Genomic DNA, 27,006 nt, shown 5'->3' on the forward strand with positions numbered 1-27,006 from the left:
AATGCTCAGACATTTAGCACAACATCTCTTGACAAGCCTTTCTCTCAGACTCCCTTCCCTATGCCCCTCATGGCTACACATAGTTGTATTCTCAACAATCACATACTGCCCTCTGCTGGTTAGAACAATTATACCTCTTCAGTCTTACTCTATTACATAACAAATTTTATTTTAGCAGTAATCTGGTATGCAAATGAGCCAGTACTGAACTGACAGTGTATGGCAATGCATGGAAGGGATACACTAAAACACCAGCAACAACTGCAAGTACATGACTTCACAGAAATGACTACATAATGTTATAGGTATAGGTCTGTAGAGTAAATGTAAATGTAAAGTATATGCGACGCATGTACGTATGTTGTAAAGAAGTTCAAACATAAGCTTAAGTATATTTTCCGGGAGTGCATAATTGGTCAGAAGTGTACCAAGTACACAGTAATTTTAAGAAAGTATGCTTCATTAGTGAGCTTATAAAACCTCGTAGTGTCCACCTTGTTAAAGTTCTCTTCAGCCTGAAAGTATTAAGGTACATCTATCATATGCTATCATGAAAGACATTCAAGACATTCTTCACAGCTAAACCTATTTGTATTATTTAGTACACCTAACATTACGTGTTAGCTAGCTTGCTTACAATCGATTTGCACCCACTTGATTTAATGTGCTAAATGAGAGGACGCAAATTTTGGCTAGATTCCTCCTTCTTTTGTGACCATGTGGTAGAGCCTTGACTTTAATTCAAGGCTTTAACGCACTGTCACCCAGTAGGTAGCACACCACCTACATAAGTAATATTCTGCTCTCGGTTCGTACCACCTGCAACCAACTTGTTAACATTAAATTAACATTGCCACATTAAACAAAAACATCATCACTGTATTGAATCTGTTGGCGTCCTTATCATCTCATCCTGTCTACGACCTTAAGGTAATGATTTCATAGACTGTATTTAAGAGCAAGACACATTAAGACTAACAAACAAGTTTGTTTCTGTGGCGGGGTGGTGTGGTTAGGGCGCCATCTGCAGGCAGAGAGGGAGCGGTTTAGCTGGCACTGCAACCTCAGGTGTGTACAATTAGCAATGAATTGTCACTGCACACACCTGGGGTTGCAGTGCCAGCTAAACCTCTCCCTCTTTGACTGCAGAGGGGGCCCTAACCACACCACCTCTCCACAGTTTCATTTCTTGTTTTCATAGTTGAGAATCACATGCTTACAGAACACAAAATAACAAGCTAAAAGGTTTTACGGCTTCTTCCCTCAAAATGGTCAGTGCTAAACTAACGCTGACCACGGATGCATTTCAGTTTGAGTACGCTGTGCCTGTGTTTGAAATACACCGTATGCATTTCAGTTTGAGTATGCTGTGTCTGTGGGGGAAATGCACCGTGTGCATTTAAGATTGAGTACACTGTGTCTGTGTGGGAAATGCACCATGTGCATTGCAGATTGAGTATGCTGTGTCTGGGTTGGAAATGCAGCTCAGTGATTGCGCCCTGTGTGTACAGCAGGCCCCTGTTAAAGGCAGTGTGGAGATGAAGGGGGTGCAGAGGGTGGAGTTGGGGACCCTGCTGCAGGTCACCCAGGCCTTGGAGGCGGTGGTGGGCCCATGCTTCGGTCCGTCCGGGGGCCAGGTCCTCTTCACCCGCGACTCTGGAGAGGTCCTCATCACCAGGGATGGCCGCAGGATCCTTACCTCGCTTCGGCTTGACCATCCCGTTGCCAGGTAACAGGCCCCAGAACCTGTTCTCCCTCTTACTGAAATACAGCACAGCCAACAACCTGGGGCTTCTTCCATTCCTCCAGCTCAGAAAACGTTTTTTCACCACTACGTCTTACTGCAGTATGGACAGTTCGATGTTGAGGATGTGATGTTTGCACTATAAATGAGAAATGAAAGTATACAAGTGGAAAATGCTGTTTGAGTAACAGTGTGTAAATCATACTGCATGCATAACAGTGTGTAAATCATACTGTGTGCGTAACTGTTTAAATCATGCTGTAGTAACAGTGTGTTGATCATACTGTGTGAGTAACAGTGTGTAAATCATACTGTGTGCGTAACTGTTTAAATCATGCTGTAGTAACAGTGTGTTGATCATACTGTGAGTAACACTGTATGAGTAACACTGTAAATCATACTGTGTGAGTAAGAGTGTGTAAATATTGTGTGATTAGCAATGTGTATGAGTAACTGTGTAAATCATACTGTATGAGTAATAGTGAGTAAAAGACTATGGATAGAGATGTGTGTGCTGATAATGGTGTTGTGTTGTGCCTGTGACAGAGTCCTGGTGGGATGTGTATCAGCACACTGTAAGATCACGGGTGATGGAGCCAAGTCCTTCCTTCTCCTGCTGGGGGCGCTTCTGCGGGGTATCCACAGCGACCATCTCCACGGCATTCAGGCCCGCCGCGTGGCTCACATTCTGCTGTCCTTCCAGACGCTCGTTTTGGATGGCGTGATCGGGCAGGGCCTCGCCCCTCGCGCCCTGTCCCTTCTCCAGGACCCCGCCCACCTGCGCCCGCTCACGGACGCCTACTTCCGGGGAAAGACGGCGAGCTCCCACTGGGGGGTCCTGAGCCAGACGGCCTGCGAGTTCTACCGCAGGTGGCGGTGTGAGCAGGACTGCACCGGCGTGACCCTGATCGCCCGCCACTTCGCCGCGCTCCACACGCCCGTACCAGGCCTGCCCGTGAGCCGGTCCCGGGTCCTCCAGGGCCTGGTGATCCACAGAGACTTTGCGGTGCGTTGCCCTGGCGACGGGCCGCTCCGAGCGCTGGCCACAAGCGTGCCGCTCCAGTCCCCTCTGGCGCCCCCTGGCGTCTCTCTGAACCTGGCGAGCGCGGCGCAGGCGCAGAGGTGCTGCGGCGGGGTGGGCGGGAGGGCAGAGCGGGGCGTGGCCTGCCTGCGCAGGCTGAGGGTGGGGCTGCTGCTCTCGGCAGCGAAGCAGTCGGAGCTGGCGCTGGACCTCGCTCGGCGGGCCGGCCTGTCCGTGGTGGAGTGCGTGGACAGTGACGAGCTGGCGCTGTTCTGTCGGCTGGCGGGGGCGGAGCTCTTTGCCGACCCCGGTGACTGGAGCCTGATTGGAGAGGAGCACGTTGCCACGGTGACATTCTGCAAGCCCGTGGTGCTGGGTCCCGACAGGTTGGCCCACGTGGGCTTCCCAGAGGGGCGGGGCTTGGCACCGCACTGCCTGGTTCTGTGCGGGCCCAGTCCCGGCCTGGCGGAGCAGTGCAGCACGGCCTTCTGCGGACTGTTCCGGATGCTTCAGCGCGTGTACGAGCCTGTCCAGTCGCGTCACGGACAGGGTCCTGTCCAATCGCATCACATGCTACGAAATGTCAAGGCATCAGGAGAGCGGCCCGGCGTCCATTTTGGGGAAGGGAAAGAAGGAGCATTGGGGACCCGTACCCGAGAAACAGGCCCCGCCTCTTCAAGTGTCCTAATAGAGGCAGGCAGCGTGCTACCAGCAGGGGGCGCATTTGAGTTCGTACTGCACCACTGCCTCTTGCAGCAGGCCTCCCAGCGGCGCTGCCCCGACCTGCGCGTGGCCTGCCGGCTGGTGGCGGGGGCTGTACTGAGCGTGCCCAGGCGGCTGTACCCCGGCCCACGCTTCCTGGATGCCCAGTCACACTTCCTGAGGGCCTCTGGGGCCGCCCCCCCCAGCTGGAGGGTTCGGGGGCTGGAGTCCCTGGCCTGTAAATACCAGCTCCTCCTCTCCGTCCTGCACACTGCGTCAAGCCTGCTGTCCGTGGACCTCATCCTTCACACCCACATCCGCAGCCAGGCGGAACACAGCCAGGAGGAGGAAGAGGAGGCAGAAGAGTAGAAATGTTCTGTCAATCCTGTTTTTCATTATGCACAAATTTGAATGGCTGTATGTATTTATACAAGTTCCAGGTCCTCCCATGTGATAGTATATTCATACCTTAAGTATGTGAAATTGGGGTGGCAGGTATGCCATCCTGCAAAGTTACGCCTTGGTGGGGTGGCATGCCCCATACATATACAGCACCGAGAGTTCGGCACTTTTCAGGGTTTCCTTACAGAAATAACCACAATGACCACAGACTCAACCCTTAAAAACCTTCATTTCTGTACCTTCTGACCTCACACGTCCACAAAATAAAGCCCCAGACTTAGTGGATTTTGCGTTTTCTTCTTCCTGACTGATTACATCATCACAGATGCACCAGAATAGGTTGCCTCATTGGACATACATACAGGTGCATACGTTTAAAAGACCAAAAATTTGCAGCCCCGACATCTGTTTTCCTCATAGTTCACTGGGTAGCACGTTTACCAATTATGGACGAGTGACAGACCCAGGTTCAAATCCCCCCTCAGACTCAAGCAAACCTCTAACTCTAAACTGGCTTGCTAGCTAACTAAAAATCAAAAATTTAAGCTATTGCTTTTGCATCGGTTATGTTACATTTTACATTTCATTACAGGCATTTGGCAGACGCTCTTATCCAGAGCGACGTACAACAAAGTGTATAACCATAACCAGGAACAAGTATGACGAAACCCCTAGAGAGAAGTACCGGTCCAAGTGCAGGGAACAACCGCATAGTTCAACTTGGACCCTGAAGGATAAACTGATTAACACTAACAACAACGAGAACGGCAACAACACAATCTATGGAAAAAATACAAGCAGTAGTTAAGACAGTTAATGCACCTAAGTCACCTACGAAACAGCTGCCTAGTTACAACCCTAAGCTTACAGTCATTTACAGGGGGGTAGGGATGGATGGGGAGAGGTGCAGCCTGAAGAGGTGAGTCTTCAGTCGTCGTTTGAATTGGGTCAGTGTCTCAGCTGTTCTGACCTCCACAGGGAGGTCATTCCACCATTGTGGGGCCAGAACAGACAGGAGACGTGTTCTGGAAGTGCAGGTGCGAAGAGGGGGAGGTGCTAGGCGTCCTGAGGTAGCAGAACGGAGGGATCTGGCTGGCATGTAGGGTTTGAATATCTTGTGGAGGTATGCTGGGGCTGATCCATTGAATGCCTGGTATGCTAGGACCAATGTTTTAAATTTGATGCGAGGTATAACAGGCAGCCAGTGGAGGGTAGTGAGCAGGGGAGTGACGTGGGAGTGTCTGGGGAGGTTGAAGACCAGACGAGCCGCAGCATTCTGAATGAGTTGCAGTGGTCTGGTGGCAGATGCCGGTAGTCCAGCCAGAAGAGAGTTGCAGTAGTCCAGGCGGGATAGAACCATTGCTTGGACCAGGAGCTGGGTTGAGTAGGTGGTGAGAAAGGGGCGGATTCTGGGATGTTATACAGGAAAAATCTGCATGCCCGGCTTACTGCTGCGATGTTCTTGGAGAGGGACAGCCTGTTGTCCATCACCACTCCGAGATTCTTGGCACAGGGTGATGATGTCACTAAGGTGTCCCCTAGGGAAATGGAAAAGTCAAGGAGGGGAGAGGATAGCGCAGGAATAAAGATTAGCTCCGTCTTTCCCGGGTTGAGCTTCAGGTGGTGATTGTCCATCCAGCTCTGTATGTCCCTCAGGCAAGCGAGAGATGCGGGCAGGACCTGTGTGTCTGATGGGGAGAAGGAGAGAAAGAGTTGCGTGTCATCGGCATAGGAGTGATAGGACAAGCCATGGGCAGATATTACAGGGCCAAGGGATCTGGTGTACAAGGAGAAGAGAAAGGGACTGAGGACTGAGCCCTGGGGAACTCCGGTGGCGAGGGGATGGGGTGGTGATACCTTACCCGCCCAGGCAACCTGGAAGGAACGGTCAGAGAGGTAAGACTCAATCCAGTCAAGGACTGTGCCGCAGGTCCCTGTTGCTGCCAGGGAGGACAGGAGGATAGAGTGCTCCACAGTGTCAGATGCAGCGGAGAGGTCTAGAAGAATCAGGACAGAGGAGAGGGAGGCTGCTCGTGCGGCATGGAGTGACTCACTGACCGAGAGGAGTGCAGTCTCGGTCGAGTGGCCAGGCCTGAAGCTAGACTGGTGGGGATCAAGCAGATTGTTGTGAGAGAAGAAAGCAGCGAGTTGGTTAGATGCAGCACGTTCAAGTGTTTTGGATAGGAAAGGGAGGAGAGATACCGGGCGGTAGTTCTGAATGACTGAAGGATCTAGTGTGGGTTTTTTCAGCAGCGGGGTGATGTGGGCCCTCTTGAAGGATGAGGGGAAACATCCAGAAGATAGGGAGGAGTTCACGAGGGAGGTGACAAAAGGGAGGATGTCAGGTGTGATTGCCTGGAGGAGAGATGAGGGGATAGGGTCGAGGGCACAGGTGGTAGGGCGGTGGGTGAGCAGAAGCTGGGAAACTTCAGAGTCTGAGAGGAGAGAAAATATGAAGAAACGGGGCGGAGGGGGCGGAGGGCGCGGAGGGGGTGGAGAGTGCAAAGGAGCTGCGGATGTCTGCAATCTTTTCGTCAAAGAATGCTGTCATCTGTAGTGAAGGAAGACTGGGGTGGAGGAGGTGGCACGCTGAGGAGAGAAGAGAAAATAGAGAAAAGTTGACGAGGGTTAGAAATGGAATTTTGGTTTGGTAGAATTTTGCCTTAGCGGCAGTGACAGCAGAAGAAAACTCTGTCAGGAGAGACTGATAGGCTGAGAGGTCAGATGGGTCCCTGGATTTGGCCCACTTCCTCTCAGCAGCGCGGAGGCTGGCCCTGGAGGTGCGTAGGATGTCAGACATCCATGGACTGGGAGGGGATGTACGTGCTGGCCTAGGGACAAAGGGGCATAGGGAGTCGAGTGCTGAGGAGAGAGATGAAGTTAGGGTGGAGGATGCAGAGTTAGTGGGGAGCTTGGAAAATGATTGAAGAGTGAGGAGGGAAGCAGTCACTCTGGGAGCAAGAGAAGAGGGTGATAGGGAGCGGAGGTTACGGTGGACAGTGACAGTGGGGATGGGAGGAGGAGAGGGAGGATGTGGAGAGAGGGGGAGGGAGAAGGAGATGAAGTGATGGTCAGATGTATGCAGGGGGGTAACCGTAAGATTGGAGCTGGAGCAGATCCTCAGGAAGATCAGGTCTAGGAGGTTGCCTGCCTTGTGGGTTGGGGGAGAGTGTTGTAGGGAGAGGTCAAAGGAGTGGAGTAGTGGTAGGAAGGCAGCAGACTGGGAGGCCTCTAGGTGGATGTTAAAATCTCCCAGGAGGATCAGCGGGGTGCCATCCTCAGGGAAGGAGCTGAGCAAGGTGTCTAGCTCATCCAGGAAGCTTCCCAGGGGCCCCAGGGAATGTCTTTGCCTCTATGTCTTTGCGGGAAACATTTTTGAAATCCAAATAAAATACACCCACTTTAGACAGTTCCGCTTTCTGCATTTTCACCGAGTTTAATGTTAGCTACCTTGTTAACGACACGACCGACCGAGTGCATTATGTTAGTGGAGATACAGACGCCTCTGAAATTAAGTACAATCTGTGTTGCAATTCGGTATAGAAACTGACGCAAGATAATGACTTTACTCACACCAGATATATCGATTTTCTTTAAGTCAGAATGGTTCACATTCACTGTTGCGCCTGTACTGATAAGTACTTTTTAACTACTGTAGCTGCCCACATTTCTAAATTAATGTTATCTAGCCCTATAGATCCTCTGCCAATATACAAACAATTAGTAGGTCTCTTGTGTACAATAGCCCATTAAAAAACACTTCAGTCTAAAAAATATGACCTACACCATTTGAATTAATGACCTGCTGACAGTTCTTTGTATGTGTGAGGAACTTGCTGGTTGAGGAACTGTGCTTGCATTCTAAATGTTTCAGGTTCGATTTCCAGGTAGGACACGGCTGTTATACCGTAAGCAGAATAATTCACCTGAATTGCTTCAATATGTAAACAGCTATATAAATTGATACTATGTAAAAATACCAAATATAGTGTGAAATTGCTCTAAATAATGGTGTGTGGTCAAAATGGTTGTAATATCTGGAGTATTTTAAAAGGGTTCTGTAGTTACGATTGTTGTCACTGATTATTTTTTCCTCCCTGACAGTTAATTTTCTGCCCCAGCCCACATCTTCATAGAAGTGCAAGAGAGAGTGTGTGTGCGTGTGCGTTCGTGCGTGTGTGCGGGCACATCTGTGTGTGTGCGTGTGCATGTATGCGTGTAAGCGTGCGTTTCTGAGGGATTGGTTATGCTGGCTCAGTGAGGGATTGCTAGAATGTAGGCATTTAGCAGAAACCTGTCCAGAGCAACTTCAACACACAACCTACATTTTTTATATATACTGCCTTCCAGAATTATTTTTACACTTGATAAAAGTGAACAAAGAAGGCTCTATAAATCAAGCAAGCAATGAGCTATGTGTATAACATGTTTAAAAAGGGGGGTATTTTCTTCAAAATAATAATAATAATATTATTATTATATATATATAAAATTATTATTAACTTGATATAATTGAACAATAGAATGTGCTGTGTGATGTAGTAGAATAGAGATTAGAATGTTGGTGTGATTGTAGTAGATAGAAATTAGAATGTTGTATTTATTAGAAATGAATTAGAATGTGTTGTGTGATTGTAGTAGAATGGATTAGAATGTGTTGTGTGATTGTAGAGAATGATTAGAATGTTGTGTGATTTAGTAGAATGGATTAGAATGTGTTGTGTGATTGTAGTAGAATGGATTAGAATGTGTTGTGTGATTGTAGTAGAATGGATTAGAATGTGTGTGTGATTGTAGTAGAGTGGATTAGAATGTGTTGTGTGATTGGTTGCTTTTCTCACTCCTTGCAGGGCCTGGAGCCCAGATCATGCTATCAGTGGCCGGAGGATTGATTGGCCTCTTTTTTCTAACAGCACTGGGTGTGCGTGCAGCACAAGCTATAACACAGCGCAACCCCAGACATCAATAAAGTGTGTATACCTGCACTGTTTAGTCCGTCCTCTCTGTGCTACTGTACAAACAGCACTGTGTCCTTATTCTCCCTGTGTAACTGTGTACAGACAGCTCTGTGTCCTTATTCTCTCTGTGTAACTGTGTACAAACAGCACTGTGTCCTTATTCTCTCTGTGTAACTGTGTACAAACAGCACTGTGTCCTTATTCTCTCTGTGTAACTGTGTACAGACAGCACTGTGTCCTTATTCTCTCTGTGCTACTGTGTACAAACAGGCACTGTTTCAAACACTGCAATCTAGAGATAAGGAGGGCATCTGATTTTGGTGTCCTCCCCTCTAACTGACTCTCTGGTTGTGTTCCAACCTTTATACTCTGTAACTTTGGCAGTGCGCCACCATGACATAGCTGTTCAATGCGTGAAATTTTTTGGTCAAACTTGTCCGTGGTTTTACAGAAGATATTGTAGCCGGTTAAGTGAACGTGCAGATGGTACATCATAATGCAGTGTGTACGTTCGGTGAACGCCGGGTAGATGTGGTGCAAAAGCAATTGTTGATAAGTAATAGGCAAATATTAGTGAGAAAAAAAGCACAGTTCATAAACTTGCTTCCAGTAGGGCTTGAACCAGGGACCCTGTGATCCATAGACCATGACATTGACCACTCAGCCACAAAGGGACTGGCTGTTGAGACAGGAAATGTTTTAGAGTAAAAAAGATATGTCTATGTGAGATTTTGATTGGATCGTGTAGGCGAAGGATTGGCTGGTGTTGGTGCAATGTCCAATAGGGAGACATTTTGTTTGTAGGCTAGGCGGCAGGAAGGAGGAGGTGGAGAAGGAGGAGAAAACGCAAAATCCCCTTAGTTTGGGGCTTTATTGTGTGGACGTGTGAAGTTGTTTATGAATTCTGTCTGTTGAAATGGGGTCAGAATGTACAGAAATTAATGTTTTTAAGGGCTGAGTGTCTATGGCTGTTGTGGTTATATTTGTGGGGAACCCTGAAAAGTGCCAAACTCTCGGTGCTGTATAGGTATGGGGCATCCCCCTGCCAAGGCATAACTTGGCCGGATGGCATACCTGCCATCCCAATGAAGAAAGAGAAACAAAAATGTAGCTAGCTATAGGTTATTTCTAGGACATTTTATTTTCTTACAGTGTGAGCAAGGTTATTTGATTAGCTATAAATGACAGAAAACGGAGTTCAATCCAGATAGCTAGTTACAAAGGATCATTCAGATAAACTCATATAAAACAAGCTATTTATAATGCCAAAGAAAATCCACTTAAAGGTTAAAAATATATTTACCTTGTTGCTCCTGATGTAAATTAAGAACAGGTCCTCAGATTAGATCGTCTACCGTAATTTAAACCGGTGAACGTTAGTTGGCTACCTTATTTGAAGCTGACTTAACTATGGTAACACTGTAAACATTAATATTTCTTTACATTTGGTAACGTTACCATACTTATCCATAGCTTGTCGTAACTTTTTCCCAGTTATGATTCAGTTAAATTTGCGGTTATCTTTACCTACCGACGCAGGAAAATAAAACAGCGATTTACCTCATTCAATATTTGCGCGTCTCTCAGCCCGAGAGACTCGAGCAAGCGATTGGTCTTGGTAGACATACGCGCTCTGATTGGCTATCCCCTTCAATTAATTGGTAGATTCTTGGTAGCGAACGGGGATTTGATTGGATCTCTCTACCAACAATTACAGAGACTCACGGCTTCCTCGGTGTGCCTTTAGAACTGACCTATTTTTGGCCGGACCGCAACGCGAATGTCTGTGACTGACTGACTGACTGACTGACTGAGTGATGAAGTTACACCGCGCATGTTTATGACGTCGGCCGGTTCGGTCCAGCAATATACTTGGTTTTAACCTGGTCTTGTTATATGGTCTATCGGTGGCACCCATTTGAGTTGTGTGTAATCTAATTGAGCTCATTTTTTCTGGAAAATATACACTCAAATCAACTTTTTTCTGAAGTTATTATTACTACTACTAATAATAAGAATAATTATAGTAATAGTAATCTTAAAAATAATTTGTTTTTAATGACATTTAACGTGATATACATTTGATGGCAGGCCTACCGTGAAGGCATTCAAAACCGGACATCCTTTTATAAAACCTATTAAAGAAACCACCACTAGATGAAGCCACATACTCAATAGTGACTGAAGTCAGCATTCAGATTTTGGCTAATGTTTCTCAGCTTGATAGTTGCTTTGCAATAAATGTCTTCATCTGCATATGAATTGGTTCAAGTAGCTTAATAGTAATCTTATCTTACTGTAAAATATTGTCTCGCAGTTATGTCAAGTTATATATTTCTACTTTCAAAAATAAAACGAACTCATTCAGACACCAGAGAGCCATCAGGCACCAGACACACCTAATACCAGCTGATCTGGCTGCTCCAGCTGTCTGTGTCACACTGGGCTGCCTGTGTAGCACCCTGCATATTGTATACTCCTGTGCTACTACTACTGTGACATTTGCAATCTTTCTAACTTTCTATTGTCTGCATCTGTGATGCCCTTTCACATAACACAGTGCTGCAAACCACATTTCTCTACAGGGACAATAAAGTCAAGTCAAGTTCAGTAGAGATGGCTTATATGAAATCCACTGTATTTTCCATGTGCAAGTAATTTCTGTCACAAAGGTCACATAAGTATTTATCTATAACCTTTATATGTATAGGAAAAACTAGTTTTAAGTGCATCAAGTTAAGGCCATTTCAGAAAGTGCCACTAGGTTTTAACCTGGTCTTGTTATACAGTCTATCGGTGGCACCTATTTGCCATGCGATTTCTGAAAACATTTAAATAACATTATACATACTCTCCACACTGGAAGACATTTTGTGCATGTAGAGGCATTGTTATGGGCTCTGTTGTGGAGTTTCATGATTTTCCTGCATGATCAGCGTGTCTCACTTTGCAAGTCTGCTAGATGACTTGCTATATGTGAGAAGGAATCTGAATAAGATCATTTAGAAATTGTGTATATGAAAATAAGCTCCATATTATAATTGTGGGTGTTACAATGGTCATGTGCGGTCACTCTACACAACAGAACTGAACAATGCCTTTAGCATCAGGTTTCTGGGGAGCTTATGATATGCCTGCTCATAGGATAAAAAGTCAGATTATTAAAATATGAATAAAATCCAACCGGTTTATGAGTGAAGACCACACAGCACCAAGTGCCCCCGAAAGTACAGGAAGCATAGATAAACCCTTCAGACGTGGCCTTAAAACCATTTGAGCATAGATTTTGTACATGAGATGTGATGCACAAGTCAGCATGTGCCTGTTTACTCTGTACATTCAGATCAACCAGCCTGAGTCCATGTTCAGAGCAGGAACGCTGTAATGTGCGTGTGCTTACACGCCGATATGAATCATCACTCCTAAGAGACAAGCAGGATGGCTGTAGGTTGGTGTTAACTCTGCTCCTGTTGTCTGTCATCCACGTTAGCCAGGGGGAATCCCCTGGAAACCACCAACAACTCCGGGAAACCCATGTCAGATCAGGGAGTCGCAGACAAGCAAATTCATTACGAACTACAAATTTATTCAGTCAATTACTCATTCAATTGTCTGGTCGGGACCACAAACCGGACATGTACAAATAATTTAAGAAATGGAACCTGCTAATGAATTATCGACCCGTATCGCTTCTACCCTTTCTGTCCAAAACCCTTAAACAACTAACCTCTTTTCTCCATCAGAACAACCTGCTAGACCCTCACCAGTCTGTCTTCCGATCCGGGCACTCAACAGAGACTGCGCTCCTAGCTGTGACGGAGGCACTTGCCACTGCAAGAGCCTCACGCCTCTCCTCTGTCCTGATCCTTCTTGACCTGTCTGCAGCTTTCGACACGGTCAACCATAAAATACTCCTCTCCACCTTGGCTGGGATGGGAATCGCCGGGACTGCCCCGTCTTGGTTCGCTTCCTATCTTGCAGATAGGTCCTACCAGGTCACCTGGAAGGGGTCTGCCTCTGCTTCTCATCCACTTGTTACGGGAGTGCCGCAGGGATCTGTACTGGGTCCTCTGCTGTTCTCCTTATACACCAGATCTCTTGGTTCAGTCATTAATTCACATGGCTTTTCCTATCATTGTTATGCAGATGACACACAACTTTTCTTTTCTTTCCCCCCCTCGGCCACACAGGTCAATGATAAGATCTCTTCCTGCCTGGCTGACATCTCCACCTGGATGGCCAGCCACCATCTGAAGCTCAACCTCAACAAAACTGAGCTGCTCTTCTTCCCGTGCAAGACCTCCTTACTTCGTGAGCTCTCAATCACGGTTGATGGCACCACAGTGACTGCCAAGAGCTTGGGGGTGGTCCTGGATGACCAACTGGACCTCAAGGAGCACATCAAGGCAACATCACGGTCCTGCAGATTCCTTCTGTACAACATCAGAAGGATTCGACCATACCTGACGATGCACTCCACCCAGCTGCTCGTCCAGGCTACGGTGACCTCTTGCCTTGATTACTGCAACTCTCTCCTTGCAAGCCTGCCAGCTTGTGCCATACAGCCACTACAGATGATTCAGAATGCCGCTGCCCGACTCATCTACAACCTTCCCAAATTCTCCCATGTCACTCCTCTGCTGCGATCACTCCACTGGCTACCGGTCGCCACCAGGATCTGGTTCAAAGCTCTGACCCTTGCCTACACTGCTGCCAACAGGTCAGTCCCCATCTACTTGCAGGACATGACTCGATTCTATGTGCCTGCTCGACCACTCCGCTCTGCGGCAGCAGGGCGCCTTGTAACCCCTCCCACTCGCCCAAAGGGGTCACAGAGCTTCTCCACCCTAGCTCCCCAGTGGTGGAACGAACTCCCCGTCCCTCTCCGAACCTCCCCCTCACTACCCATCTTCCGCCGTGGCCTGAAGACTCATCTCTTCAGACTATACCTAGACTAACCACCACCACGCTGTATATTTCACTCTTTAAAAAAAACAAAAAACAAAAAAACAAAAACCTTTTCATGACACTTGTTGTCCCATCCCAGCACTTTTTGGTAATTTGTATATGTCCTAATACTGTAGCTTATTCTTCTGCCTAGTTGGCTTTGCAGAGGTTAGGTCAGAATAGTGTTCACTGTGTGAACTGTGTTCTTGGCTAGAAATAGCTGTACAAAATAAGTATTGTACCTTACTGAACCCGTGTTTAGCAGTTGTCTATGACCATGAAATGCACTTTTTGTACATCGCTTTGGATAAAAGCGTCTGCCAAATAAATGTAATGTAATGTAATGTAACCTTATTTGTTCGCAGCGTCAGTGTGTGCACTGAGTCGAGGAAGGATTACTACTCTACAGGATTCCAAAGAAAAACTGCCACATTATGGGGTAATGCTGGGGGAAACAATATTTACGACAACGTTATCACTGTCTTTGTCGCCTCCAATCATGAAATTCAACCGCCTAAGCTACTGCTGTAGCAACCCAAACTCCAACTAACAGTTCTAGTATACAGTTTAACTTGTAGGCTACAGTTGAGGCCAAAAGTTTACATGCACCTCGGCTAAAGACATTCAAACTCAATTTTTCACAACTCCACACATTTCATGTTACCATGCATTTCCTGGGTTAAGTCAATTAGGATATCTACTTTATTTCCATAAGAGGTCATTTCAAAATAATAGCTGAGACATTCATTTCAGTTTGTATGTACTATATCGACATAGGGGGCGACATAGCTCAGGAGGTAAGACCGATTGTCTGGCAGTCGGAGGGTTGCCGGTTCAAACCCCGCCCTGGGCGTGTCGAAGTGTCCTTGAGCAAGACACCTAACCCCTAACTGCTCTGGCGAATGAGAGGCATCAATTGTAAAGCGCTTTGGATAAAAGCGCTATATAAATGCAGTCCATTTACCATTTACCATATCAGATTTTCAGTGGGTCAAAAGTTTATATAAGCCGCTTTTCCACTGTAGGGCCGAACCGTTACCAGGGCCACTCCGTGCCGTTCCGCGCTGCTCAGTACTCGTGGGAACGGTTACGGTTTCTGTTTCCACCGTCGGGATGCTAAAATCAGGACTAGGAAGTATCTAGTGAGGACAGCAAGTGACGCGGTGGATCAGCGACCGCGTCCCGTTGTGAATGTAATATGCGCCAGTTGTTGTCGTCACTCCCCATACCGTTTTGTTTTTGTTATGTTATGTTTCGTTGGCTGACGAAACGGACGAGGATTCTGTGTATTTTGGTCTGTTTTTGGTTTTTATTTTTAGCGTATCCTCCACTGACCATCACTGTTGCATGTATTCAAAAAACTAGGCCTACTAACTAACGCATAGGCTACATTAGTGTGAAATATCCACATTATATAATACCACTAACCTATTTAAAGACTCTCAATCCAAAAATAACGTGTATAACCGAAATTATTTGAGCAGTAATACTTACATAGCAATGATGAAATTTTATCTGTGTTCAGACAGAGACAGTAAATCAACGAGTTCAATCCGCTTCTGTTTTTCTCCAGAAAACGATGTCAGATAGGTCTATCAGCAAATATACGGCTTAGCTATGCCCAGAAGTCCTCAATAATAATAGTATTTTCCAAGAAATTGCGAAAAATCGTTAACAACGTTTCGTTAGGTGCAGCGTCTTAATGCGTAAGTGACTGCGATGATAAGAAAATTTTTGGTTACGCTGACCTATAAAACGCTATTCCAAAAGGAAAATTAGACGTTATACATCGTTAGAAAGCTTATACCCTACTATCACCTACTGAATAAATGAATTGTCAATCAAGCCAGACTGGCAACAACGCCGTAAACGATACGTGTGGTATTATGCACAGCTATTTTGAATGCACCCAGGCGTCAAAAATGCGCAAAATATATTTCATAAACGGATTGTCCAAGACAATATATGACCACTCGGCCTCAAAAGGGACATCTCTACGCATAAAACCAATGGTAAGGTTATGTAGCCTATTTATTCAATATTTAGTCCCAGATATTGACTGTAGAATGACATGGTATCATTTTTTAAAACTTTGTCCCGTTTATTTCGTTATTCAGTGAGCAGTGTTTTCACTGCTGTATATCGTATGGCTATTGTCAGGTTTATCTTGCTGCTATGACGGAATACAATTTTTGATTGGCATTTTTATTTATATTAGCTTCTCCACTGACCTAGCTTACGGATGAGGACGTGAAGAGACCATATGCGGAGTCACAAAACTGACGTAATGTGAAACCAATCGGTGAATACGTCATTAAGCCTGCCCACCCGAACGGTTCTGCTGCACTGAGCACGGTTGTCTAACCATGCCGAAAATATTGTGCTGGGCACGGTTTGTAATCGTTCAGCGCCGAACCGTTTCCAGGTGGAAACACCATTGGAACCGTTCCTCTCCGTGCTCAGAACCGTTCGGCCCTGCAGTGGAAAAGGGGCTATACACTTTGTTAGTATTTGGTGGCATTGCCTTTTAATTGCTTAACTTGAGTCAAACACTTGGTGGTAAGCTTCCACAGGCTTCTCACAATACCTTGCCAGACTTTTTGCTCATTCCTCCTGCCAGAACTGGTGTAACTCAGTCAGGTTTGTGGGCCTCCTTGCCGGGACATGCTTTTTCAGTGCATTCCACAAATTTTCTATGGGATTCAGGTCAGGGCTTTGTGATGGCCACTCCAATACTTTCACTTTGTTGTCTTTAAGCCATTTTGTTACAACTTTGGAGGTATGCTAAGGATCATTGTCCTGCTGGAAGACCAAGTTCTGACCAAGTTTTAACTTTCTAATTTCCCAATTAATGTACTGTATGTCTGTGGGTTGCATAAAGTTTAGCACAATAGTACCATTTATTTTACAATATAAAAATCATATTTGTGAATAATAATAATAATTATTATTATTTTATTCCAAACAGCAACCAAAGCACTGGATGCAGACAATTGTTCAAACATAGTGTCGCCATTTTCACAATTTCAGGTGTAACAGCTGAATAGCTAAATTTCTGTGATTGGCGTTTCACTTTCATGTGACACAAACTTTGAATGACAACATTCTCAACATAGAATGAGACCATCTAACTGCTCATGATATTAGCTCTCCAACAACACCAAACATGACTACTGCATATTAGATTGGCTACGTAGTTTAGACAAAGACCGTGAAACAAAGTCCTGGTCCCAAAAACACTTAAGTGTGCCAGGAATCTGCTAAGATAACAAGAACCTGCTGGAAAGAGACCTCGCCAGTTTAAGATGGAGCGGAATTTTCCGAGTCGGGAGCTGCGAATCGGGAACCAACTTCAGTGTCGTAATCACTGACCATCAAACGCAATTTTCAAATAAATTGTGTAAATTAACAGATTACACAAATACCACAACTTTTGTTTTACCGTATAATTTACGAACCGACATATTCACCTTCAGGAGCGACAACAAAACAGATATGCTGTCTCAGAAACGTCAAAGCAATATTGAAACATCTACGCCTTTGGATCATGCTTTTGATTGGATAATATATGTGACTCGCCGAATCATCGACCAATAGAAACGTGCTTTTGACCCGTCGTCCATTTCGCTTTTGACACGCCCCGTACTCCGGTCTCCAGATACTCCCTAATCGAGAATAAGATTGTGGATCAGAGCTCACATTTCAGCACTGAAATGCAAATAAAATAAAATAAAATAAAATGTCTTGTGGCGCATTTTGAATAAAATGAAGTGGAACTGGTAAGAGCAGGTAACATGGAAAGTCAGCTCTCGTTAGTTTTTATTGTTTTATTTAAATACTTCACAAATGAACACATTTGATGAGTATGCAAAGGGCAAATAGCCTAACCTTAAAAATTGTCAACAAAAAAAAGTGAGCGAGAGAAAAAAAAGGAAACAGTTGATTGGGGAAGGCACAAGACATACAGACAAAATACCAAAAATTTCACCTAAACTTATAAACAAAATTATTATTTTGTAATAGGAAATAACAAAAATCACTTACCTCACACATTAGCATGTTACATAGGGCCATCACTCAGGATGTTAAAGGGTCAGTGACTATGACAGGGAGACTGGTGGAGCGTTAAATGATTTATTTATTTAATTTGCTGTCTGTAGTAGGCTATTTGTCTTGAAATGCTTTGTTATAATCAAACAGGCTTATTTGTGTGTTCAGCCTACAGGTTACACCATTACATTGGAGAACGTTAAATCCCAACATTATAATTCACGAGTTGTTGAATAGGCCTGATATATGTAGGCTATGTGCTAAAAATTTGGCAAAGGTCTACATGGATGAAATATTTGTTTCTTCTGCATAACGTATTAAATATCGTGACTGATGCAGCTAAGAAATAGTATAAATAGGCTATATAAAACTCCGCCCATCGAACATTCAGTTGAGCCAGTAGGCTAAGTAAGGAAATGCGGTCCAAAAGAGAAACTGAAACTTAACGGCCATTTTAAAAACGGAGGAGAAAGAATCCCGAGGAAAGAAGGAATTAAATTAAATGTAAAAAACGGAGTAAACAGTCTGTTGTGGAGTGGAACTGAGGTAAGAAAAGCTGAACGTAAGGGCTGCGGGGAGGAATGGGAATCTGCAGGTATAATCGCATTAACCCGCGTAATTCAGAAAAACTGACAACTGGCAATAAAATGGTGTGTTTAGGGCGTAGCCTGATAAGCTAAGAGCTCACACGGAGTCCGAACATACCATTTAGACCAGAAAGTAATATTTAAATAACCTTTAAGAAAGTTTACTTCAGTAGCCTAGCCTATTTTTGATATTCCATGACCAATTCTACCTCGTGAGGAGGTAGCTTAGCGAGTCGGAGGTCACAGGACTTGTCGCTTGTTGTTGACATTTTGACACTGCAGTGTAAACCCGGATTTTGTTTTTAATTAAACTATTAAGAGGTTGTTACTTATTCTTTTATGTTTTTATAGGAAATCATTCCCATTACTAAATCAAATTAATTGGTTTGCAATATTGAGGCAAAATATACAGTGGAGTGATTAAAAATTGAGGACCAAGAGGAATTAGACTCATTGGCATGTCCTCGGGCGCCCGCAGGATTCTCGTTCATGGTACGCACACTCAAAAAAGTTGCCACGCACAACCTACAAGCGGCAGCAGCTCATTTTCGGCAAACGTAGAGGAACCATGTAGGCCTATTGACGTAAACAGAAGTGAATGAGAGCGCCTGGAGCACGAGGGAAAAGGACAAAAATGGGATAGTCTGACAAAGACTGTACTACGAAACAAGCCGCGTTTGAAATGAAATCGGTTGATTGAAACACAGCTTATTGTATAACTTAGCCTACTTTATGATAGGAAAGGACTGATCCAGCCAAAACATGATTGGGCTCTCATTTTGCCGTAGTTTTGAGTTAATAAACTCAGCTGCTAGCACTGAACCCAATGACGGAGGGCTAGCATCCAATGATTTTAAACGCATTTTGAAAGAAACTTACTTTACTAATTCCGCTTAATCAAATAATCAAAACCGCCAGCCAGCCTTGTGCCACTGCTAGGGTACGCAGTGTGCGTATTTGGCGTACAGGTGGGGGCGCCACTGAGTGTGACGACCATCCAGCGGACAGCTTTACTGTCTCTGTCTAGATGCGCGGAGGGTTACTCGGGGGTGTCTGTCTATGGGCAGGCTAGCCGTGCGCTAGGCTAACGGCGAAGTCTTCTAGTTTTCCTACAAGGAAAAAAAAAAGGTTATGCTGACCTTACAATTCATAAATGTATGTGTTTGTGACAAGTGGTGCTTTGTTTCAAACTGTTTGTTTATAGGGTAAACGGACATGGAACAACGCAGGCACATTATTATAAGAAAATAGCGAAAAAGCGTCCGTCCAACTTCCTCCTAACACTGGGTACTGGCTTCTGATTGGTGCGCGAGAACCAGGGGTTTAACATAGCTGCATAAACTAAACTGACGGCACGGGTTTTGCTCGGTGGCGACTATGGGTATGGACTGCTTCATACTTGCTAAGAGTCATAATTTAAGTGGTGATATCTGGAATTCACGTTTTAGATAGTCAAAACTGAATTGTGGGTATCTTTAATTGGAGTTACATAGAACTTAGTGGCGAAACTAGTCAAAATCGAATTAGAAATATATTTAATGAGCGTTTTGAATTGTCAAAGTAGAATTAGAGATGTCTTAAATTAGCGTTTTGACTAGTCATAAATTAAATATCTGTAATGTGAAACCGCACAGGTTATTAGATGTTAAAATGCCTTGCCATATTTTGGCTAGTAATATCTTAGATTCAATTATCCAAAAAGATCATTTAGATATTGTAAGGATTCTGCCTTTTTCTGTTTCTGTTTTTTCCTTTTCTGGGCCACCAGATGGCGGTACTTCAGTTTGTATTTCAGTTTGCTCCCTCTTTAGTTACCCCTGTGTTAATTGTATTATTGTTTTCAATTATTCTGTCGTTGTTTTTCTTTGTGTCTCGTTAGCCCTCCCTGCTCTGGTTTGATTGTGCTTTGAGTTCACTGGTGTCTTGTTATCTTTGTGGCTATTTAAGTTCTCTGTTTTACTGACTTGGGTGCTGGTTCCTTGTGTTTCTGCCTGAGAGTATCTGCCTGTCTGTTTCTGCCTGCGGTTCTGTCTGTGAGTTCTGCCCTGCCCGAGTTCTGTTTCCTTGTATTTTTTTTTTTTTTTTGAACATTCTGCTGTTTTTGTTTTTGAAAGTGGCTAGTCATAATTGAAATGGCGATACAGTATCTGGAATTCACGTTTTGGATAGTCAAAACTGAATTGTAGATATCTTTTAATTGGAGGTCCCATACAGCTTAATGGCGAAAGTAACTTCAGTTTTACTAGCAAAATGTAATTTGAGATATTAAAAGTTTTTTGATGAGTGAGAATGCAGTTAGATATCTTAAATTAGCTCTGACTAGTCATAAATCAGTTACAGATACCTGTAATGTGAATCTGGTCAGGCTATTAAATGTTTGCGACACAGCACCTTAATTAGCACTAAACAGGCACAGAAAACAAACAGATTGGGGGATCTGGCGCCCTCTAGTGTGACTGTTGGATTCAGGTAGTTATTTCCCAAATATATATAAAAATAATTAGCAGCCCTAAAGATTCTTTAAAATAAAACTAAATCTACACCAATATTAAGAGAAACTCTTGTGGCCTTCCATGGCTTCCTGTTTCACTGGAGGATTAAACTGAGAACCTGCTTGTGAAACCCATTTTTCATCTTCGCCACAGAGAAAGACAAAGAACTGATGAACGAAATGAAAATGGTTGCTGACCTTTGCAAATCAGGCAATGGATCAAAAAATAAACTGAAGATGCTAGTTACTACTGTGAGGATCAGCATTAAGTTGCAAGCAAGTTCTACAGCAAACATGCTAGATGGGGCACTGGCGATACCCTGCTGAGATGTCAGGGAGGGTGCTACACATGTCACTCAAAATACAGGGTGACCTAATAATTGTAGACGCACAATCTATTTACCAGTAAGGAATTGTTGTATCTGCGCAATAACTGAGAACTGCTTGTAACCATTTTGGTCATGTTTACACATTAAGTGCTGATTGAAATATCATGGTCGGATCAAAAATAATAGTTGGACAATGAAAGTTTAAATAGGCCTATCCTGCAGGGGGCACACATGATCAGGGTGCCAATAATGTGCACAATTTGTAAATGTGATCATCTGAGAAGGCATTGTAGTTCCTTAAGATAATTCGTATGTTGGAATGAAATTCCTCAGCAGGTACGGTCTAATTGTTCAGGGTGCAGAATATTTTGGAAGGAATTGTATTACTGTACAAGTTTATGGCTCAATTAAATTCCAGATTTGTCGCTGTCTGTTCTATGAGATTTGATGTATGTGTGTGTGTGTGTGTGTGTGTTATAACAAATTCAGACCAATTTAAACAGAATGAACACGCTATATTCACGGGAATCTAATTGAACGGAATTTATATATTACAACAGAAGCAACCAAACAATAAACAAAAAAAAAAAACAAAATATGATATGGCAAGTATTTGATCAGGAAAACATAAACCCAGGTACAATCATTACTAAACTGGCAATGTGAAATAATAACTGATTGTCCATTGAATAACAGTTAAAGTTGAAGTCTGAGTTTAGTTTAGTTGTCCGGAATCCACGGAAACACAAATCCAGAAAACGTGCCAAAAATAATAAGTCATGAAACCAAAATTAATGCATAAGTGCAAAAATCTTCTTTCCTCTCCAAAAACAAATAATTAAGCAATGCATTACATTTAAAGAAGCAAAAAAAAAAAAAACCCAAAAAGCTTCGGCTCACCTCCTGACGCAGTAGAAGAGAATTCTTTTAAAACCTAGGTTCAGCAGGTTACTCGTTTTCGTGTGTTGGAGCTGTGTTGAATAATTTTAGATTGAAAAAAATACAATCCAAACAAAAACGCCAACAAATCTCAGGATTCTTGATTATTTTCTGCTGACTCCCCTTTACTCCATTCTCCGTTGCTACCTCTTGCCCCCAATCTATTTCAAAAAATCACCTGGCCCATCACCACCTGTTTGCTGCTTGAGCGCAACTCTTAAAGGGCCAGCATACAAATTTGCGATACTTGGCAAAGGACTCATTATCGATACATACATTGAGCATATCAGTGGGATAAAATGCACAAATAACGTAATATGGTGCGTACATATTTTAATGCACCAAACTTAATTAAATTACCTTTTTGTGTTACACGTTTAGCCTACATTATGTGGCCCTCACAGTGTATTATTATGTCTGTGCGTTATCATGTTCTTCTTGTGTGTATTTACAGGTCTGCCAATTTGGATCAGAACCCACTTGTGAATCTGATCTGGTGTGTTCAGGTGTCCTGAGACAGGGGGCGCTGTTTCTAAAATGAGTTCCTCAGAGGAGACCGAGACTGACGATGGAACCCACGGCCCTGCGAGAAAGAGGTAAAAATGCATGAATCAGAGAGTTAATGTGCTGTGAGTTAGAGCTGCAGTAAGAGGATGAGTTTAACTGGAAGCTCTGTCTCCATGTGCTGTGAGTTAGAGCTGCAGTAAGAGGATGAGTTTAACTGGAAGCTCTGTCTCCATGTGCTGTGAGTTAGAGCTGCAGTAAGAGGATGAGTTTAACTGGAAGCTCTGTCTCCATGTGCTGTGAGTTAGAGCTGCAGTAAGAGGATGAGTTTAACTGGAACTTCTGTCTCCTTGTGCTGTGAGTTAGAGCTGCAGTAAGAGGATGAGTTTAACTGGAAGCTCTGTCTCCATGTGCTGTGAGTTAGAGCTGCAGTAAGAGGATGAGTTTAACTGGAAGCTCTGTCTCCTATGTGCTGTGAGTTAGAGCTGCAGTAAGAGGATGAGTTTAACTGGAAGCTCTGTCTCCATGTGTGTGGTAGAGCTGCAGTAAGAGGTGAGTTAATGGAAGCTCTGTCTCCATGTGCTGTGAGTTAGACTCAGTAAGAGGATGAGTTTAACTGAACTCTGTCTCCATGTGCTGTGAGTTAGAGCTGCAGTAAGAGGATGAGTTTAACTGGAAGCTCTGTCTCCATGTGCTGTGAGTTAGAGCTGCAGTAAGATGATGAGTTTAACTGGAGCTCTGTCTCATGTGCTGTGAGTTAGAGCTGCAGTAAGAGGATGAGTTAACTGGAGCTTTGTCTCCATGTGCTGTGATTAGAGCTGCATAAGAGGATGAGTTTAACTGGAAGCTCTGTCTCCATGTGCTGTGCGTTAGAGCTGCTGTAAGAGGTGAGTTTAACTGGAAGCTCTGTCTCCATGTGCTGTGAGTTAGAGCTGCAGTAAGAGGATGAGTTTAACTGGAAGCTCTGTCTCCATATGCTGTGGGTTAGAGCTGCAGTTAGAGTGTGAGTTTAAATGGAAGCTCTGTCTCCATGTGCTGTGAGTTAGAGCTGCAGTAAGAGGATGAGTTTAACTGGAAGCTCTGTCTTCATGTGCTGTGAGTTAGAGCTGCAGTAAGCGGATGAGTTTAACTGGAAGCTCTGTCTCCATGTGCTGTGAGTTAGAGCTGCAGTAAGAGGATGAGTTTAACTGGAAGCTCTGTCTCCATGTGCTGTGAGTTAGAGCTGCAGTAAGAGGATGAGTTTAACTGGAAGCTCTGTCTCCATGTGCTGTGAGTTAGAGCTGCAGTAAGAGGATGAGTTTAACTGGAAGCTCTGTCTCCATGTGCTGTGAGTTAGAGCTGCAGTAAGAGGATGGGTTTAACTGGAAGCTCTGTCTCCATGTGCTGTGAGTTAGAGCTGCAGTAAGAGGATGAGTTTAACTGGATGCTCTGTCTCCATGTGCTGTGAGTTAGACCTGCAGTAAGAAGATGAGTTTTACTGGGAGCTCTGTCTCCATGTACTGTGAGTTAGAGCTGCAGTAAGAAGATGAGTTTTACTGGGAGCTCTGTCTCCATGTGCTGTAAGTTAGAGCTGCAGTAAGAAGATGAGTTTAACTGGAAGCTCTGTCTCCATGTGCTGTGAGTTAGAGCTGCAGTAAGAGGATGAGTTTAAATGGAAGCTCTGTCTCCATGTTTGTTCACAGGGTCCGGGTAAAGAGGGCAGGGTCACCTGTGCCCAGCTGTCTGTCTATGAAGAGTGATCGTTCAATGAATCTTCCATACAACTTCAGAGGAGAGTTCACAGGTGATCAAAGGTAATGAAACAAGTTCATACTGACACTATGGTTGAATACAACTTAAATCTCAGTGGCTACTTTTTGGTTTAGTGGGGTGTATGATAGTACATTCTGATCAACATGTGTGTATTAACTCATTTTAAAGTGTCATGATGTGTTTTATATCACATTCGGATGTGCTATGAGTTAGAGCTGCAGTAAGAGTAAGAGTTTAACTGGAAGCTCTGTCTCCATGTGCTGTGAGTTAGAGCTGCAGTAAGAGGATGAGTTTAACTGGAAGCTCTGTCTCCATGTGCTGTGAGTTAGAGCTGCAGTAAAAGGATGAGTTTAACTGGAAGCTCTATCTCCATGTGCTGTGAGTTAGAGCTGCAGTAAGAGGATGAGTTTAACTGGAAGCTCTGTCTCCATGTGCTGTGAGTTAGAGCTGCAGTAAGAGGATGAGTTTAACTGGAAGCTCTGTCTCCATGTGCTGTGAGTTAGAGCTGCAGTAAGAGGATGGGTTTAACTGGAAGCTCTGTCTCCATGTGCTGTGAGTTAGAGCTGCAGTAAGAGGATGAGTTTAACTGGATGCTCTGTCTCCATGTGCTGTAAGTTAGAGCTGCAGTAAGAGGATGAGTTTAACTGGAAGCTCTGTCTCCATGTACTGTGAGTAAGAGCTGCAGTAAGAGGATGAGTTTAACTGGAAGCTCTGTCTCCATGTGCTGTGAGTTAGAGCTGCAGTAAGAAGATGAGTTTAACTGGAAGCTCTGTCTCCATGTGCTGTGAGTTAGAGCTGCAGTAAGAGGATGAGTTTAACTGGAAGCTCTGTCTCCATGTTTGTTCACAGGGTCCGGGTAGAGAGGGCAGGGTCACCTGTACCCAGCTGTCTGTCTATGAAGAGTGATCATTCAATGCCTCGTCCAATCAACTTCAGAGGAGAGTTCACAGGTGATCAAAGGTAATGATATAAGTTCACGTTGACACTATTGTTGAATTAAACATAAATTTAATTGCCAACTTTCAGGTGTAGTGGAGTGCAGGATAGCACGTTCAGGTCCACATGAGTGTATTAAATCATTTAAAAGTGTCATGATGTGTTTTAGGCCTTGTCCACACGTATATGGATTTTTTTTAAACGTAGTTTTTTCCCTCCGTTTTGGCCTCCCGTCCACACGAAAATGGCGTTTTAAGTCACTGAAAACTAAGGTTTTTGAAAACGCCTTCCAAGGCGGAGATTTTTCAAAACATTTACGAACACAGACTTATACCAAGAAACATACTATCATTCACGCAACAGAAGGCTGGGCAGCAAAATACATACATACCAACAGAAATTGGACATATACATGCCTATTCAATCAATCTTGACTGTGAGAGAGCCATCCACACATATGTTTGGCCTGTCCATGTAGTGCATGCTTATACATACAGGACCAAGTGACTTGAAAGAATGGAGGAAATATTGGGTAGCATTGCTTTGGAATACATCTTATTTAATTTCGGTGAGGCAAGATAGCCTATATTGTTTGTAGTACCGTAACTTGGCGTCATTTTTATATCAATACTTTTAATGGCAGGCCTGGAGTGGTCTCGTATGTGTGAGTAACTTGGCATTTTTGTACGTTGAAAACGTGTTTTTTATGAGATCAATACATACATTGAGTATATCAGTGGGATAAAATGCACAAATAACATAATATGGTGCGTAAATATTTTAATGCACCAAACGTAATTTAATTACCTTTTTGTGTTACACGTTTACAGTATGTGGCCGTCACAGTGTATTATTATGTCTGTGCGTTATCATGTTCTTCTTGTGTGTATTTACACGTCTGCCAATTTGGGTCAGAACCCACTTGTGAATCTGATCTGGTGTGTTCAGGTGTCCTGAGACAGGGGGCGCTGTTTCTAAAATGAGTTCCTCAGAGGAGACCGAGACTGACGATGGAACCCACGGCCCTGCGAGAAAGAGGTAAAAATGCATGAATCAGAGAGTTAATGTGCTGTGAGTTAGAGCTGCAGTAAGAGGATGAGTTTAACTGGAAGCTCTGTCTCCATGTGCTGTGAGTTAGAGCTGCAGTAAGGGGATGAGTTTAACTGGAAGCTCTGTCTCCATGTGCTGTGAGTTAGAACTGCAGTAAGAGGATGAGTTTAACTGGAAGCTCTGTCTCCATGTGCTGTGAGTTAGAACTGCAGTAAGGGGATGAGTTTAACTGGAAGCTCTGTCTCCATGTGCTGTGAGTTAGAGCTGCAGTAAGAAGATGAGTTTAACTGGAAGCTCTGTCTCCATGTGCTGTGAGTTAGAGCTGCAGTAAGAGGATGAGTTTAACTGGAAGCTCTGTCTCCAGGTGCTGTGAGTTAGAGCTGCAGTAAGAGGATGAGTTTAACTGGAAGCTCTGTCTCCATGTGCTATGAGTTAGAGCTGCAGTAAGAGGATGAGTTTTACTGGAAGCTCTGTCTCCAGGTGCTGTGAGTTAGAGCTGCAGTAAGAGGATGAGTTTAACTGGATGCTCTGTCTCCATGTGCAGTGAGTTAGAGCTGCAGTAAGACGATGAGTTTAACTGTAAACTTTGTCTCA

The 27,006-nt window shown here is 44.1% G+C and overlaps 2 protein-coding genes across 2 annotated transcripts in view; both read left to right on the top strand.

Moving 5' to 3' along the window:
* The window catches only part of LOC135245706 (NACHT, LRR and PYD domains-containing protein 5-like), a 281,523-nt gene that overhangs the window by 217,808 nt on the left and 36,709 nt on the right, over positions 1–27,006 (top strand). The gene's annotated exons all lie outside the window — the stretch shown is intronic.
* On the top strand, positions 1,442–4,154 carry LOC135245724 (Bardet-Biedl syndrome 10 protein homolog). Its single transcript, XM_064319025.1, has 2 exons — positions 1,442–1,729; positions 2,291–4,154. Exons 1-2 carry the CDS (start codon positions 1,479–1,481, stop codon positions 3,834–3,836), a joined length of 1,797 nt encoding a protein of 598 aa, XP_064175095.1. The 5' UTR covers positions 1,442–1,478; the 3' UTR covers positions 3,837–4,154.

Source organism: Anguilla rostrata, chromosome 19, assembly GCF_018555375.3.
Source record: "Anguilla rostrata isolate EN2019 chromosome 19, ASM1855537v3, whole genome shotgun sequence".
NCBI classification, from domain to species: domain Eukaryota; kingdom Metazoa; phylum Chordata; class Actinopteri; order Anguilliformes; family Anguillidae; genus Anguilla; species Anguilla rostrata.